Source organism: Diabrotica virgifera, chromosome 5 (genome assembly GCF_917563875.1).
Source record: "Diabrotica virgifera virgifera chromosome 5, PGI_DIABVI_V3a".
Taxonomy (NCBI): domain Eukaryota; kingdom Metazoa; phylum Arthropoda; class Insecta; order Coleoptera; family Chrysomelidae; genus Diabrotica; species Diabrotica virgifera.
In genome coordinates this window covers 173,890,125-173,910,142 of record NC_065447.1, presented here as the reverse complement: position 1 = coordinate 173,910,142, position 20,018 = coordinate 173,890,125, and the positions used below count along the sequence as shown (strand labels likewise).

General features: G+C 30.6%; 1 protein-coding gene across 1 annotated transcript in view; it reads right to left on the bottom strand.

Moving 5' to 3' along the window:
- The window catches only part of LOC126885529 (uncharacterized), a 75,831-nt gene extending 74,833 nt beyond the window's left edge, over positions 1-998 (bottom strand). The window contains exon 1 of the mRNA XM_050652110.1: positions 631-998. Within this exon, the coding sequence (XP_050508067.1) occupies positions 631-964 (334 nt within the window). The 5' untranslated portion in view covers positions 965-998. The remainder of the gene's footprint in view (positions 1-630) is intronic.
- Between the last annotated feature and the right edge of the window lie 19,020 nt (positions 999-20,018).

The window sequence follows — 20,018 nt, the reverse complement described above, 5'->3', positions numbered from 1 at the left end:
TTTGTGGAAGATCTAAGCAGAGAATACATCAGGATAATATATTCTGTGATCCAAGTATTTTGTTGTTAAAGATGTTCAAAATTTTAAGCGTTCCATAACAATATATTATTAAAAAATCACTTTAACACTTTTCCTCTTTTCTCGATTGAGTATTAGTCTTTGTTGTACAAATAAATTATTACAATCACTGAATACATAGTTAGTGAAAAAAATATCACATTTATTAACTGAATTAATAATTTGCAATTATAAAAATAACAGTTATCCAAGAACATTCAAAACCAATCTCTTTAAATTAATGATGATATTTTCAAGTATTTAGAATGACATTCTAGTAATGTTTACATATCCATACTAGTGTGAATTTTACTACACGTAATTTGCCGTGTAAAGACAGAAAAAGTAGGGATACACGTAAAATATTTGCGAATTATGTACCCATAGCCTTAAGGATATTTGATTATATGAAAGTGTGCCAAATAACAGAGCGAACAGTAAATCCCATTTAAAGTACATTGTTACTTCACGCACACTTTAAACCCTTCACGCACTTCTATCTATAATGACAGTTTTCACAAACTAAAAACTTATATATAATATGACATAGAGTAGATAAAAAATTATACGCACCTGACTTTCTGACTACTTTCTCCACTTCCACAACATTTTCATGCTTTACAGGAAAATCTGTATTTACTAGTGCTGTTTTCACCCTCCTCTCCTTTTCATTCTCTTCTTTGGTAGTGCTTTGGCTAGAAGTCGATGTGAGTCTTAAACGCTTCAAAATGGACTTTTGACTGGAATGAATACTAGAAGTCTTGCGGCTCTCGTTTCTTAGCGCTTCTACCTTATTTTCTATTAGAGTTTGAAGAATAGCCTCCAAGCGAACGAGACTAACGGCGACACTGATCTTTTGCTGGTCCCCGCAAAGGTCTTCAGTAGAGACTGCTTTGTCGGCCATCATATTGGTTGATTTTGAGCAAGTAGATTACTATATCAGATCACTGAAACAAACAATATAACCATTAATATACAAATAGTGTAAGGGCCGGTTGTTCGAACGCTAATCAACAATGATCACTATCAAATATTTAATTACGGTCACCAACTGTCAATGTCAACTTTGGTTGGGTTGCTGAAAACATAATTGATTATAATTATAAGATTAGTTAATCAATTAACATAACAATTATTAACATAATTGATTAACTAATTTCATAATTGTAATCAATAATTATGTTTTCAGCAACCCAATTAAAGTTGACATTGACAGTTGTGACAGTAATTAAATATTTGATAATGATCATTTTTGATTAGCGTTCGAACAACCGGCCCTTAGTTTTTTTAAAATATGTTGACTTCAAAGTTAACCCGGGAACAGTCGCGCTCTTTACTGTCAGGTAATCGGTCGCGCGTTAGATTTTTTCTAACAATACCTATTTACAAGAAATTTTTATTTCATGGTATTTTATGTACTTGTATCTATTTCTAACATGAGGGATACACAAAAACGGAAATCTCAGCTTTTCTACACCTACATAAGTTTTTAGAGCAATTTTTAGAGTTACATGGTGGCAGTGGCGGCTCGTGGCCTTGGAGGCAGGGTCGGCAAGGTTTTTTGTCTCCTCATATAGGTATACCATCAAACTAAAAGGCTTAAATCATCATAGGAGATTTTGTTGTTTTTTGTTTTTTTTTATTTGATGTATTTGACATTCTCTCTTGTTTCATGGTGTTTCGACAATACGTGTTGATTCTTTTGAGACAAGATAAATCCCGTTTATTTGAGGCAGAAATTGGTGGTAGTGGTGATAAGAAAATTGATGAACAGTTTGTTATAATGAATTGCAGTACTTACTACATAGAATTATACATACATATTTTGTAACTTATCCCACTTTCTGAAAATTTGGATCGGCATAATTTTTAAGTACCTAACTTGTTATAATAAATATCTTGGAAATTCTTTGGCGAAGGTAACTTTTAAATTTTGAATCGTCAAAGAGGTCAAAAATTTGTAAATCTTCAAAATTCGAAAAACGAGTATCTATTTGCATAATATATTAGTAGGTATCCAAAATTTCAAGTTATACCTACTCGTTTTCGAGATATGTATCATGTTGTTGTCTTTTTTGGGATGGTTCGGAAATATCAAGCGAATCCAAAATGTCACTGCGTATATATTGGAAACTACTATCATTACGAAAATCTCTGAGATTTTGCAGCAGCTTTCGTATTCTATTTTTTGAATAAATAATGTCAGTTGACTGATTTTGAACAATAATGAATATCTTGGGCAAACTCTGTCTTAAAAATATTTAAAAGAATATTAGAAGAGTAATTATTTAATAAAGTTCTCAAACCGATTGCTTCACGGATCGAGGTATCGCCAATTTCAAAATCGTCGCCTTCGATAATAAAATCAAAAACTTCCAAAAGCTGTTCACGAAAATCTGCTACAGATACTGAAACTACCAGAGATAATCTGCTTAGATAAAACTAACCGAGATTTAAAATTTCATTGCGTCTGACAAACTGTTCGCTTTTTTTTTAAACAAATTTGTTCTAAAGCAGTAATCGGTTTAGGTGAGCTAAACTGGCAAGAAAAGACGATATTCTTTATTTTTTTACAGGTATCATGCAAAACTAAATTCATTATATGCGCATAATAGTGAGTAAATGAAGCTTGTGATGCAATATGTAGTTTTAACTTTTGCCTGGAGACCATTCAATTCACCACACATCACAGCAACGCCGTCATAAGATTGCCCCAGTTTGCCCTACCAATTTATTTTTAATATCAAAAAATTTTAATCTGTTCTTTAAACACCAAAAATATATTCTGCCTCATTGCTTTTACTCACGTCTCTAAAACCTAAAAACCTCTCATAAATATTACTACGTAACGCGTATAGAAAAACAATAATTGATAATTGTGAATGACATGATAATCAGAAGTTTCATCTGCTTCCAGCAAAAAGCAAATGGTTTTCTAAATCTCAGATTCAATAACGTTATTCAACATGTAACTATTTGATTATATGTATTAGTTCATTCTGTATTACGAATACACTTCGAATCAGAAAGTAAATATTTCTAAAACAATTTTATTATTTTCTCTATAATTACTTTGATTTTTAACAAATGCTTCGATCCATCATGTCCACTAAATAATAATTCCTGGCAACTTAAAAAAATTACAATATCAATTAAAGGACGTAAAACGGCGTGATTATTTTTGACAATTTCTGCCGATGCGATCTGGCGATGCAAAATGAAACACCGACCGGCAGATTTAAATATGCCGTACTTGCCGCTTAATGCCTACGGAGAGAATGTATGTTCGCTTGCTCATCGACTTGTTATTTCGTTGAGTTTTACGTGTAAATCGTCAAGCTACGGATGCAAAAGTCACATGAATGGCTCGGATCATTCATTTTTTGAGAAGTCTGTTATGCGCAGGGATTACTTAACGCTCAGATTGATCAAATCCTTTTAAAAACCATGAATAAAATTTAGTCTGTATTATCTGGCAGATTTTTTTTACTTTACAGATACAAATATTAAAAAAATCTATCTATATAAATGTGTGGGTCGGCACTGCCGACTCTGCCGACCCTGACCGGCCGCCACTATAATATGTTCTTGGAGGCATTAAAATTTAAACTTTTTGGGGCTTCAGAGTCTCATTATCTATTTGATATCAATATAAAAGTGGATCTAGTTTTTTACAGCATCATCAAGGCACGTCAATTGTTTATACGCCGCCACATAAAATGCTCGTTTTATATGAAATGATTATGCTGCAAAAAAACTCGATTGACTTTTATACGCGTATAATATATATAATGAGACTCTGAATCTCCTAGAAGTTTCAATTTGAATGCCTCTAAGAACAGACTTAGAACTACCATGTAACTGTAAAAACTTCTCTAAAAACTTATGTAGATGTAAAAAAGCTGGGATTTCCTGTATACCTAAATGCAGTTGCACGAAGCAAAATGTTTGTAAAAATAGTATTAATAAATAAGAATAACTTCTTTTAGGTTATATTTCTGAAATCTTAGTTTTTCATGTTTTCTTCCCATTCAGTACAAAAATCGAAGAAAAAGTAAATAGAATAAAAGGTGATACGAGGTACTGTATGATGATATAATTAGAAGAATTATAAAATTGTATTAATTTTTTCAAAAATAAAAAATTAAGAAAACGTATACCTACACATATAAATTATAATTTGTATGGAGATGTTAGCGCGCGAACCTTTACGCTGTGAGCCGAGAGTGCCTCAGAGCGCGCTCTTAAAATATCGCTCTGTTGGCCAAAAATAAACCTACGAACATTTTCCTAAGCTCAAAATGTTCCTATTGAGTTCTTCTATCATTAATGTCAATTAAAGTGTAAATGTTTATTGCTCAAATTTGCTTAAAACCCTTATAAAGAAATGAATGTACAAATTTTTAAACAAAAATTATAACTTCAGACGAGTATAAACGAGTATATCTTTAATACAAATACAGATAAAGTAATTTAACAAACTTTGTTTGAAAGTATATGAATTAAGAATTTTATTTGATTTTTTTTACCTCTTGTTGTTTATGAGCTAGAGCCTTATAAACAATTTATAAACAATTAAATTGTTTATAACAATTTACTGACCTCTCTTCAATCCTGACCCCCCGGAGGGAGTGTAGTGGTCGACGAGATGTCATGTATTTTCCGTCTCCAAAGATCTTTGATCTTTGTGTTAGTCTCTAGTCATTTCTTTTAATTGATGCATAGGTCTTTTGCATATTCCTGTAATTTGATCGATCCATCTTGTTGGGATCTTCCTCGTGATTTTCGGCCTTCCACCTTTCCTTGTATAATGAATCTTTCCATGTATTCTGTGTTTGGTCTCATAACATGTCCAACGTATTTTAATTGTTGGAGATGGAGTTTACTGGAGAATCGTTGACTAACGTTTAGCTCTCTTAAAATTGAATTATTTGTCCTATGGTCGGTTCAAGGAATTCGTAGTATTCGTCTCCAACAGAACATTGCAGTGGCGTCTATCTTTCTTCTTCTTCTCTTCATTTTCCGACCACTCGGATCGAAATTCACCCTCTAAATTCGTAATCAGCAGCCAAAAATCCACAAGAAACCGTAGAGTTTGCCCAACAGAATTAAAAAGGTCCCGGTGACCTCCATTTGGCGCCTACACGATGATGTGAGTTGATTTGTAATTTAGATATAGGTATATCTGTTGATCGTGGTGTACTAGTTTTTTCGTCATGATTTACTATGGGATCACTAACAGGAGAATTTTAATGACATCAATGCATGTAATACATTACATAATATACATGAAAACACAACTATAGCCGATTCGTTAATCTGAGACACAACTGTCTACACTACAACCATAATAAAAATGCACTATGTAGAAATAAACAAACCAAGCCACGTTGAATGTTCGAAGACCACTCCCAAATCATGATTTAGGAGTGCTCCTCGTGCTTGTTTATTTCTAGTGCATCTTTATTGTGATTGTAGTGTAGACTGTAGACAGTTGTGTCTCAGATTAGCGAATCGACTGATAGTACAACTAGATGAAAATACAAACATTATCCATATTAAGAGAGAAAGCTGTTTAATATAGCCCTAGAAGACGTCTTCAAAACTACAAATTGGTCTAGGCATCAACGCTGATGGCAACAAGTGTAACCCCCTCATATTCGCTGACGAGTGACGACATCGTGATTATAGCGGGCGCATTCGAGGAACTACAAATTATTATGGAACGATTATATGAATAAAATCCGGATTATAAGCATTTTGCTTTTTTTTTGCTTTTTTTGCTTATAATTAGGATTTTTAGTAAAAATGCTTATTTTAAAAATACGTTGCTTATCTGTGTTTATTTTACTTCTTATGATAAACTATAGTGAAATTTCATGTTACTTCCTGTCAATTCTATGAAGTATACAGAGCTATAAAACTCTAATAATTCAATAAACCATAAGAATTTTATTTCCTTAGGCTTAGGAGATAAACGGAAGAGCCCATCGTTATACATGTCATGTAATAAACTAATATTTGTCTGCAGACAGCCCAAATTTATTATATAGTTGTAAAATAGTATTAGTACATTTGTCTAAATTTAAATACGTACCAATCATATATGCAGATGTTGGAAGAACTTTTTCTACGTATAAATATATTATGTATACAGATAGAAGACATCGCTTTTTACAAGAAAATTTTTGAAAAACATATTATTGTTAATTGATTTTATGCTAATGGCCATGAATAAAAAAAATATATTAATATGTTAATTATTTTTCGATTTTTGAAGTTATACTTCTTTACCGGCGATAGAGGGTGATTTTTTTATACGTTAAAACCTATCAGCCCGGCACATGCGCATTATAACTTTGTTCTGATTGGATGTTCAAATGACATGTCAAAAATTATCCGATATGGCAGCTGTGGTTTGGAGGTAAAGGTAAAGGTAAACAAATGTATAATATATTAGTTTTATTGTTGTGAGGCCAGAAACAAAAAAGTTTATAATATTGTAGTGACTTTTAAATAGTTTTTAAAAGCAACAGGTACGTAATAATTGTTAATGGATCATGGGTATAAACCTACCTATTTGATCTGCCAAAATACATAGTATGTAATACTTTTATTTATATCATTTGATTACCATCAAAATTTCTATCAATATTCACCTAATATATTGTTTTTTTACTCCATGTTTTGTTGTATTTTTTCAATTCTAAATCATTTCAATTCAAAATTAAAATAATTTGATCAATTTTCAAAATATCACAAGTTTAATCCGTTTAGTTAGTCGATCTTCGTAAATAATGACACATAGTGTTCGTGGCTAAGCGGAGAAGGCGAATGAATTCCAATACCAACCGCTCTTATCAGCGCTGGTTCGAGTCCCAATAGAATCTTTCTTTTTTGTTTTTTTTTTAATATATTTTATGATTGTAAGTATATTTATTATATAATTGTATTTTCAGAAAATACGTATTTAGTTAAAAAAATTTTCAACAATTAATGTTCAGACATCATTTGTGGCTTGTTTAATGTGTTTGTGTGTGTTTTATTCTTTTATTATTTTAATTTTTGGCACTGTTCTAATAAAAATGTTTGAGAAGTAGTAAGTATAAATTAGTTTAATATTTAAACAAAATATAAATAAAATGTATATTAATTTCGTTTAAATCATATAATAGAAGTATAACTTCTTACGTGCGTACAAAGTACACACACATTCTTTTTTTTTATTATATTATAGCTTAACACTTTAGTAATTTTTTATTTATTGTTAATAATACGATAATTAAAAATAAATGTAATTTAATGTTAGTAATGTCCTTTATTCATATTTATATCATTATATCCATATTTACTTACACGTTTTCTCTTGAACCTTGCTTATTTCATAAAAACTTTGCTTAATTTTGCGACATTTTTTGCTTATATAAGTGCTTATTTTGACGTTTCTGTCGTGCTTATAATCCGGACTTTAAATTATGAGTAACTCGCAGACAGCTCCCAATACGTCGGCCTAAAAATGAATATGAGAAATACAAAAACAATGACCAACACAGATGACCTCAGACGTATTACTATAAATGTCAATAAGACAGAGCAATACAACATTCGAGACATTACAAAGGTACACGACTAAGAGAAAGACCACAGATGAGATGGGTAGATTACATCAAAAAAATAGCCAGAACAAATTGGAAGATGGAAGGTGGAAGGAGTTGGAAGAGGCATATGCCCAAAAATGGACGATCGAAAGCTAAGAAGAATATGTTGCCAATTGTTTAAAATATCTTTTTAATCTTTATATCGTTATAACAATAATAAGATAACGTTAATCTTAATCCACTGTCGATAATTTGATCTTCAAAAATATCTCATTATAGTCTAAGAGCCGGATATAGGTCGATCTATACCCATCTGCTTGCCGGATGAAACATTTTTTTTTTATTAAATTTCATAGCCAAATTTCATAGACAAATATTTCTAGCATGGGTTGTCTATCAAAATCGTTTCATAGCTTTCCTTAAGGGGTGGCCGTAGGGGCTGAAATCAATATTCCAAGAACATTTTTTTGAAAGTATGGTAGAATTATTTTATTTTTAAATTAATAGGCATATTCAGTGCAACTCATAGATTATTCAAGAAAAAATTCAGAGAAAAATAAACCCACGGTGGCAAATTTTTGAAGACACCTCAAAATATAATGAATTTTGCGGTGGACATCAGAATTCATCATTAGCTCATGGTAAACAAAAAATTCAAAAATATTTTAGATATTAGCTTATGAGTTTTTCGAGGTAACGCTGTCGAGTTTTTTTAGTTTTATCGAATTTTGACTTTTTGATATCACTCAGAAGTCAAAACAACGAATTTTTTTGCAAAAAACTGTGAAAAGCAACATATTTATTATTGTTAAACAAAAAATAAGCATAAAACAAAAAATATCTCGACAGCATTACTTCAAGGAATGTCTAAAGAAAACATATACAAAATTCCAGGTTGTCGGTCAAGTAGTTTTTGAGTTACAATGTTTACAGCCTTTGAAAAAAAAGCATATTTAAGGAAAAAGCGTTTAAAGTATTGTCAATTTTTATTTAATTTTTATCTGTCAAATCGTAAAATGATGCACACCGGAATATTTTTTTGAATCGCGGAGTAATTTACAAAACAAAATGAGAACAGCTGTTGACCGTTGTTCACTACGTTCAAGCGTGCTGGCGTGAACGTGCTGCAAAGCGAGTCGACGGTAGGGATATTCAACACTATCTCCCTACCTCCCTCCTTCTACTTGCTTTGCAGCAAGCTCGCGCCAGCGCGCTTGAGCGTAGTGAGAAACGGTCAACAGCTGTTCTCATTTTCGTTTGTAACTTAATCCGCGATTCAAGAACATATTCCGATGTGCATCACTTTACGATTTGACAGACAAAAAAATTGAAAATAAAACTTGACAATACTTTAAACGCGTTTTTCTCAAAACTGTTTTTTCAAAGGCTGTAGACATTGGGTCTATTGAATAAAAATAAATATTTGCTTTTACTTTTAAGTATTTAAGTATTTACTTAATAGTAATTGAATAAAGTCATTTCTTTAATGCTTTATTTAATTATTATTAAGTAAATACTTAAATACGAGGAAGTAAAAGCAAATACTTTTTTTTATTAAATAGACCGATTGTAACTCAAATCTACTTGACCAACCGACCTGGAATTTTGTATATATTTTCTTAAGACATTCCTTGAGGTAACGCCGTCGAGATATTTTTTGTTTTATGCTTATTTTTTGTTTGACAATAATAATGATTTCCCCCTTTTTGGAAAAAAAATTGTTTGTTTTGATTTCTGAGTGATATCAAAAAGTCAAAATTCGAGTCATTTAAAAAAAAAACTCGACAGCGTTACTTCGAAAGATTCATAAGCTAATAAAATCTTTTTGAATTTTTTTTACCATGATCCAATGATGAGTTCTGATGTCCGCCGCAAAATTGTTTTTTGAGGTGTCTTTAAAAATTTGCCACCGTTGGTTTATTTTTCAATATTTTTCCTTGAATTTTTTGTTGAATAATCTATGAATTGTACTGAATATACTTACTTAATTTAAAAATAAAATAATTCTTCCATACTTTCAAAAAAAATGTGCTTGAAATATTGATTTCAACCCCTACGGCCCCCCTTAAGGATAGCTATGACACGATTTTGATAGGCAACCCATGCTAGAAATATTTGTCTATGTATGAAATTTAATAAAAATAATGTTTCATTCGGCAAGCAGATGGGTACAGATCAACCTATATTTGGATTATGTACTATCATATTTACTTTTATTGGTATATAATTTTAATTCACACTATAGTCGTATGATATTCACATGATTCTGATATTCTTTAGGATTTACTTTTAAGGTAGAAAAATAAACATGGAATCTATCCAATAGTTCGAAATTATATCCATGTTAGATACATATTCCATTGAAATAATCAAACAGGATTGTTTTTCCACTATTTTGAAGCAACTGAATTACCCAATTAATTGCTTCTGGGGCTATTTCATCTGAACCCACAATTTTTCCGGTTTTTCTTAGTTTTTCAGCATATTTCACTTCCTGTTTTGATTGGCGATCCCGAGCATACGAGCATCCCAAGTTATGAATTAATGAAAAGAGGAAATTCATACATTTCGTATCATTTAGTAATTAACAATCAGTTGCTATCAAGTGTAGGCAACTAATTATACAAGTAATTGTGGATCATGTTTAAGCCACATAATTAATTTGGTTTTATAGTCTAGGGAAATAAGGATTTCCCATGTATCTGACAACTTTGTTAGCTATTGTAAACTTATAGGAAGAAAACTTACCTGTTTCCTGTTTAGGGTTAGGAGCCGTTTTTTAATTATTAACAATATAGTGCAAAAAAAATGTGATTTTTCGATTTTTTCACTCCAAAAAGCTAAATAGTTGACATAAAATTACAAAATTTGTTTTTTTAGAACATTGAAAAGGCTTCAAAATTCCGATTTTTGTAAGTTAAAAAGTCAATTTGTTGCTTCGCAAACTGCAAAATAAATTAAAATCGTTATTTGTTAACAATTTTTATTAAAACTAACGAAAAAATATTGTGTCACCCAAAGTTGTGTATTGGGTTTACTTAACAAACCCTCAAAATTTGAGACTGATCAATTAATTAGTTTAAAAGTTATTATATTTGTACATTCCGGAGACCTATGTTTTGCAATAACATAAGACAGAAAATAATGAAGGTAGGGCAATTCTGCGGGAGCCGGGTGAAAGTAGAAGACTTATTTATACTATCAATATGTATTAAAAAAATAGATAAAAATTACTTATTGTAGTCAAAAATCCTAATGCCAAATTTTTTAGAATTTAGTTTATAAACATTTAGAATAACTTTAAAAATATTGTCCACAGAAAAATATTTGTACATATTCGCAAAGCTGGCATTATAGCAAGAATTTTCTAACAAAAAAAATTGGCCTAGGTCAATTTGCCATGTTTTTTTTTTAATTCAGAGTCAATTTGTTGTTAATAATTATTAAGGAACCTAATTAATGTAATTTTAAAGAATGGGATTTGTAGTCACCATTTGAACTATATTTTTGAAAATGCGTGTAAAATACCAGCTTTTTGAATACGCCAAAATATTTTCTCTACGGACAATATTTTTATAGTTATTCTAAATGTTTATAAACTACAAAGCTTTTTAATAAATTTTGATAGTATAACTTGTTCTTCTACTTTCATATGGCACATGCAGAATTGCCATATCTCCGTTATTTTCTGTCATATGTTATTGCAAAACAAAGATCTCTGAGATAAACAAATATAATATCCTTTAAACTAATTAATGGATGGGTCTGAAATTCTGAGGGTTTGTTAAGTAGGTACCTCAATACCCAACTTTGAGTGAAACACCAAATTTCTACCTTAGTTTTAATAAAAGTTTTTAACAAATAATGATTTTCATTTATTTTCCAGTTTGTGAGACAAAAAATTGACTTTTTAAATTTCAAAAATCAGCATTTTGAAGCTTTTTCAAATGTCTGAAAAATCAAGTTTTGTAATTTTATGTCAACTATTTAGCTTTTTAATGCAGTGCAAAAAATCGAAAAAATGCTTTTTTGTACTAAATTGTTAATAATTAAAAACCAGTCCCGAACTTTATGCAAGAAACAGGTAGATTTTCTTTCTACAGGTCTATAATAACTAAAAACTTATCAGATACCTGGATTTCCTGGAGTATTATTCCATACAATGCTTTCTCTTTCCATTAAAAAATACTGTATACACAAAATACCTATTTTAGCTCTTACATTTTTAAAGTTGATTACTTGTATACGTTTTATTTTTTTATTGCTGTAATATTCTTCAAAGCTAAATAAACCGTAACATATTTTTGTTTATCCAGGACACGACGAAACTGGAAGTCGTACTGTTTGGTTTGCGAATCTTTTTACTCTGTCAATATGTACAACCAGTAAATGGTTTTTTGTTTGAAACTTTCTAACGCAAAAGATATTTTAAAAAGAGGGAAATTTTGTTGTGAATGCGTGAATTTTAGATTCTAGGTCAACAATATTTTTGATGATATTAATTAAGTTGGTATACTGTAAGTATTCAGTAAATTATCAAATAGATACTTCTTCAAGTGTCCTGTCCGTTACGAACGTTGGCTATTGACGTGGCAATTCTGATCTTGTTTGCGGCACTTCTGAATAGTTCGACTGATGTGAGCCTGGCTCTCGCTTACTGACTATTTTCCCTGGATAACCAATTCTGTACCCCGGAGATAAAGGACACTATGTCAATTTTTATCGAAATTGAGATTATTGCACTTTTAAATATAACTTTTTTCGCTCTACACAGAGGTAAACCATACTATTAGTCTAGGCGCCAAATAGAGGTCACCGTGTCATTTTCAATTCTGATGGACAAACTCAACGGTTTCTTATGGATTTTGGGCTGCTTATTACGAATTTCGAGGGGGGATTTCGATCCGAGTGGTCAAAAAATTGTTATAAACAATTTAATTGATTATAAATTGTTTATAAGGCTCTGGCTCATAAACTAAAAGAGATCAAAAAATGTTTCAAATAAAATTTGTTCCTTAATAAAAAACGAAGAAAAAACCGTTTACTAAATTTAAATCTAACAATTAGAACTCAAGATATTGTAAAATTAATGCACAATGCAAATTGCAAATTGCAAAATAAGTATTTTTCGAAGCTTTATCGATCGTAACTCGGCTTCTACGCATGCAAATAAGTCTTAGAAGGTGTCGTTTTAATGCATAATTAACAGGCTTCCAAAAAAAGTTTGTTAAATTACTTGATATTCATTTGTTTTAAAGTTATACCCGTTTAAAATTACAATTTTCTTAAAAATATTGTACATTCATTTGTTTATAAGGGTTTCAAGCAAATTTTAGCTATAAACATTTATACTTTAATAAACAATAATGATAGAAAAACTCAAAAGGAACAATTTGAGGTTACGAAAATGTTCATAAGTTTATTTTTGGCCAAGATATCGATATTTTAATGGCGCGCGCTATGAGGCGCAAGATCGGCTCACCGCGTAAAGGTTCACGCGCTAACTTTTCGATGCAAATTATAATTTCTATGTATACATACGTTATCTTCATTTTTCATTTTTGAAGATCCTAATAAAATTTTATCATATAATTCTTATAATTAAATCATCATACTGTACCTCTATACCAGGGGTGGGCAAAGTGCGGCCCGCGGGCCGCATGCGGCCCTTTGGACATTTTTTGCGGCCCGCAAAAAAAAGTGAATTATTTTCATTTAAAGATTTTTTTCAGTTATTGGTAATATTAATAATTAAATATTGATAATGCAGCTATTAACTAACACTTTCGCAGAGGGTGATTTTTCCTCAAATTTTCAACATAACGCGGGAAATTTTTGTGTTTCCGGTACAGAATTTTGTCGTCTCCCTCAATGAAATCTATGATATTTCAACAAATGGAAACGATATTTTGAAGTAATCAGAAACTGTTTGGGAAATTTTAAAAAATTAACCCGTAACCACAAGTGTAACAATTGACGGAGCACCAAATTTAAGAGGAGCAAATATTGTAATGTTGAGAAAACTTAAAGATTACGATTAATTATTTATATGGGAAATAAGCCACAATTAAAATGAAAAAAACAATTTTATTAACGTTTCGACGCCCAAATCGGGTGCCGTTGTCAAAATACAAAATATTACTAGAATAAACAAAAGTGTTGTTGCTAAGCAAAAAAATTCTTCTAATAATTTATTTAATCTGACTCATTTATATTGGCAATTCATACATATATTATACATTTTAAAGTAGAAGACTTTAAAATGATATTGCCAATATTTATGAGTTGCGTTCCTGGGACGACTTACTGAAAGATAGTTCATTCGATTACATGAAATCAACCCTAACTCAAGAATATCCGTCAAAAAAAAAATTATAGCATGTGATCTGTCTTTAAAAAGACAACCAAATGCAACGACAGTAAAATTCTCGCGTTAGAGACTTCATAGTAAATCACAAGGGAAAACCAGGGAAAAACCCTTGTGATGCTATCCCGACATCGTAAGTATTTGGTCTTACATTTAATTTACTCTCAAAAAATAATACCAAATTCTGACTTGTAACAGGTTTAAATTATAAATATATTAATAATACTAGATATATAAGTAATATGTACTAAAATATAAAATATGTACTAGCTCGACATTATTGACTTACTAATCTTGGTATTTTCTTTCTATTGACTTCCTCTTTCAGTATGGGTAACCATATTATATTATGATATTCTTGAGTTAGGGTTGATTTCATGTAATCGAATGAACTATCTTTCAGTAAGTCGTCCCAGGAACGCAACTCATAAATATTGGCAATATCATTTTAAAGTCTTCTACTTTAAAATGTATAATATATGTATGAATTGCCAATATAAATGAGTCAGATTAAATAAATTATTAGAAGAATTTTTTTGCTTAGCAACAACACTTTTGTTTATTCTAGTAATATTTTGTATTTTGACAACGGCACCCGATTTGGGCGTCGAAACGTTAATAAAATTATTTTTTTCATTTTAATTGTGGCTTATTTCCCATATAAATAATTAATCATAAAAATGCCACAAGGAAATAGCTTCAGAACAACATTAAAGATTACGTTCATGAACAATTTCCAGAACAGGTATTATGCAAAAACGTTTTGAAAGTAGATAACGTCATTTCAATTATAACTAATATTGTTAATTTTATTCGTTCAAGAGGATTAAATCATCGTGCATTGATAGCATTTTTGGAAGAGTTAAAAACGGAACATACTGATGTCTTATACCACAAGCATCTTCGATGGTTAAGTTTACAAAAAGTTTCTTAAAAGATGGTGTGATTAGGGGAGGAAATTGCTATATTTTTAGGAAGAAAAACTGCTAGAAATTTGCTAAATTTACAAGTTTTTAATGCAAAATAAAACTTTTAAAATGAAACTCAAACGATTCATTGTCATACAGGGTGTCCCGGAAAATAGTGCGTTCCTTAAAGGTATAGGTAGAAGGAACCATGTAGAACAAAAAACATTTTTTTCTAAATTCGACCGTTTGACCAAAAATCTATAATACATTTTGGATTGCAAATTCAAATCTGGCAACTCTGTGAAGTACAAAAATCTAAACGTAATCAGTCCCATGTTTAGTAAACAGATAGTTTGGAAGAATCCTGTTTAGTGTCAACGTCGAAAATGTTTCTGAATCGTGTGTTCATGCGTAATATGATATTATGTTGATTATTTATGGCAGATCAATAAATGGAGAGGCATAATACCTACTATAATTTCTTTCAAAATGTTTTGCCGGAATTTCTCGTCGTATGAGTGCATGATACTCTATGAATTCATGTGTTCGCAAAAGTGGTGATTCAGTTAAAATATGTGTTTTCATGTTAAAATATGTAGATATAATTCGTTTAAAATTATGCCATATTTCAACTACATTTAAAAAAAAATTATAGTAAACAAAAATAGTAAGTATTAGGTTGGAATATTTTAAATACTGTAAGACACAAACGAGTTCTTATTCACCAGTGCGTAACATGTTGCCAGATTATTTAATTTTCTGAAGATTAAAATTCAGGTATATGGAAACCAATGTAATCTTTTTTTTGGAAACGGTTAACTTTAGAAAAAAATGGTATAGGACTTTTTTGTTCTAAATTGTGTATTCCATCCATACCTTAAAGGAACGCACTATTTTCCGGGACACCCTGTATAAAAAAAATAATTATTTTTATTAATTCCCTCATTAAAATCATTAAATAATGTACCAGAAAACAAGTTTAGAATTTATGAAGAACATTTTTTTAAAATATCTTTTTATTATTTAATTATTTCAAAGAAAACAAAAACAATGAAGGAAATCAAGATCAATCGAAGGGAAATCGAAACGTCAAGTAAATTTAATTTCAATCTTAAATTATGGCATATTCTCAAATAAAATAGCAAATTACATAAGGTGCAACAAGGAAATCGCTTCAGAACAATATTAGTGAAAAAAGAAATAGATTCATAGATAAACTAAAAATAAATAAATAATATACTCATACAAAAATCAGGGAAATAACATGCTTAAATAAGTAAGAGTATTATTTAGGGGGAAGGTTAATAAGGGGGAAATTTAGGGGGTTTTAAATTTTTAAAAAGTTCGATTCTTTTATTATTTTATATGAAAGAACATAACTTTAAGAATACTATATGAAAATTTCAATGTGCCCGTAGGAAAATTACCAGAAATACATCATGTGTAATATCCCTACCATTGACTCACTTTGCGGGAGCTTGAGTGTAGTGAGAAGCGTTCAACAGTTGTTCCCTTTCCTTTTGTAAATTACTCTGCTATCCAAAAACATATTTCGGTGTGGATCACTTTACGATTTGCACTTTACGATTTGATAGACAGAAGAAATTGAAAATAAAAGTTGGCAAAACTAAACGTGTTTTTCTCAAAACTGCTTTTTTCAAAGGCGACGGACATTGTAACTCAAAAGCTACTTGCCAGATCCACCTGAAATGTTTCATATATTCTCTTTATATATTTCGTAAAGTAACTCTGTTGAGATATTTTTTGCTTCTTGCTTATTTTTGTTTAACAATAACAAGTATGTTGATTTTCACCATTTTTACAAAAAAATTTCGGTATTTTGACTTCAAAATAGTGGTAACAAAAACTCAAAAATCGTCAAAACTCATAAGAGAGATTTATAAGCTAATAAAATATCTTTGATTTTTTTGTTTCATATGATCCATTGACGAGTTCTAATGTGTCCACTGCAAAATCCATTTTTTTTTATGTTTTTAAAAATTCAATATTTGGTCTTGAAATTTGTTTGGAGTATTCTTTGAATTGTACTGAATATGGTTATTTAAATTAAAAATAAAATAATTCTACCATAGTTTCAAACAGAATTCAAAAAAGGTGCTTGAAATGATAATTTCAAACCATACCCCCCCTTAAACAAAATTACTAAAAAGTTAAAAATTCGAAAACATGTGTTGCGGCCCTCGGTAATAGACTAGAAACATTTTGTGGCCCTTACTAAAAAAAGTTTGCCCACCCCTGCTCTATATCACCTTTCATTCTATTTACATTGTCTTCTATTTTTTGCACTAAATGAGAAAAAACATTAAAAACTAATATTTCAGAAGTATAACTAAAAAGTAAGTTGATATTATTTATTAATATTATTTTTACAAACATTTTTTTTTCATGCATCTGCAAATCTGCATAGAGATTACAGGGAATATCAGCTTTTTTATATCTGCATAAGTTCTTAGCGAAATTTTAACAGTTACATGGTGGTACAAGTCTGTTCTTGTAGGCAGTAAAACTAAAACTTTTTGAGGCTTCAGAGTCTAATTATCTATATGATATCCATATAAAGTGGATCTAGTTCTTTTGCAGCATCATCAAGGCCCGTCAATTGTGTGTATGCCGCCACATCATAAATGCTCGTTTTATATGCAATGATGATGCTGCAAAAGAACTCGATCCATTTTTATATGGATATCACATATTGGCTCATTTTCATGCGTAGAAGCCGAGTTACGATCGATAAAGCGTCGAAGAATACATAGTTAACCGGAAATACCCTTAACTTATTTAATTTAAAAGAACTTAAAAGAACTTGTCATTTTTAATTCATACATATCAAATTTGGTAGAAAAAAATTGTTAAAAAGTGTTTGTAGATAATTTTTTTTATTAATACAACGTAGTAGGAAATAAACGAGTACCATCTATATAGGTCTGGATCCCGCGTATGAAAAAAAAGTTGATTAATAGCAAGCTGAAAATTTGTTGATAGCTTAAGGGTGTCCAGTCGGATAAACTTTGATATATGCGAACACTGGAACAGGGGCAGTTTTAACTGTGGAACAGGTTAAAAATTTGGAACGGACACACCACGAAAACGGCACATTTATTTTGTCCGACAGAACAGACTTAAATTCTCCGAACAGAGATTAAACTCTCATGCAAAAATCAGACTGCTATTTATCACCTGTCATTATTCCTGTCATTTGAAATATTCTACATGTTCCACCCATTAAAACGTCCATTTGGTGATAAATAGCAGTCTGATTTTTGCATGAGAGTTTAATCTCTGTTCGAAGAGTTTAAGTCTGTTCTGTCGGACAAAATAAATGTGCCGTTTTCGTAGTGTGACCGTTCCAAATTTTTAACCTGTTCCACAGTTAAAACTGCCCCTGTTCCAGTGTTCGCATATATCAAAGTTTATCCGACTAGACACCCTTAAGCTATTAACAGATTTTCAGCTTGCTATTAATCAACTTTTTTTTCATACGCGGGATCCAGACCTAATACTGTAGACTAAAATTTTTGTTTACATGCACGGCATGACTTATTTGAATTTGGTATAGTAGGCAATTAGTTCAAAATGGTTCATTTAAGTGAAAAAGAGCGTATTGAAATATTAATGATAATAATCGATTATGGTGAATTTTCATTTTTTGGAAGTGATTTTTCCAAATCGATGGATTGGACGTAGAGGATTCATAGAGTGGCCCGCTCGTTCTCCGGACCTCAAGGAGATTTATTTCTTGTTTTAATAGTTTTTTCTTCCAAACTTGGTATGTATGAATTAAAAATAACAAGTTCTTTTAAAATCTGCAAAAATATACAGGGTGTCCCATTTAAAGTAAATAAGTTATTTACATTTAAAGAAGGTGTCGTTTCAAAGATATTTGCTTGGTTCCATACATTATCCCAACTCTGTATAGATTTCAAACCGGCTTATGATGCAATTAATCGTCTAATACTGTGGAATGCAATGATAATCTTCGGGGTCTGGCTCGTTTTCTCTTCTCTGCGGTCCCGTTGTTCATTTAGCTCACATCCCAATTAACTATATGGGATGTATGAATGGGTACTTTCTCTAAAGCTTTTGCTTTAATGTAGATTGTTTCGTTATACATAATATTCATAAATAATGCGATCGAACTAATAACGTTCCTTATTCACCCGGTGTCCTGCTTGGAGCCCTATTTAGTTTTGTGCTTTCCCCCTTACAGTCATAACCGAAATGGTCGAGCCGGCACTGATAGTTATCATATCCTGTTAAAACGTCATATAAGAAAATTTATAGCAAGCTCTCGTACAAAAAAGTTTCTATTGCTTTTTGCAATTTAAGCGATTGATCAATATCGCCTTTATTAAAGTCCGTAAGTACAATCACAACAAACATAATATTAAATCTTGGGTATTTTCAGAAAACAGGAAATTACTCCATTTCAATTCCCCAAAAAAAATACACTGGGACCAGAGAAATTATTGCCGTAATCAATTTTCCTGGATCAATTTAACTTCCAACCAATCCTATCCGCACTGCTTTGATTGTTTTTTCTGGTAATTTACAGTTACTCCATTTTTTTCTTATTTCAATAATAGCTTATAGTGGAGTCAATGGAGTTTTTACTTACAAAAAAAATCAAACAAGATAGAACTTTTTATAATTTCATTAAGAAATGTATAATAAATAACATATCAAAAAGTTCTACCCCAAAAGTGAGTGCTGAATTTTTTATTAAACAAATGTGTGTGTGTGTGTGTGTGTGTGTGTGTGTGTGTGTTTGTTTTTGGCTTGGATGCAAGTCCATTTGCCACAGATTTTTTTTATGTCATAATTATCAAGATAATTATGTACGATAATAAAATAAATTCATATTATAAACATTTATAAATATATATTATTACTTTTGAGAAAACTAACTAGCAGATTTAATATGTTCATATCAGTGGTACAGACAACATTATGGATATGGTAAGGTGGTAAATAATTCTTTTGAATAAGTGATTGTATTAGAATTTTTGTATTTAAGTTATAATTATTGCAATTAAAAAATATATGATTTAAGTCTCCGAAAGACCCACA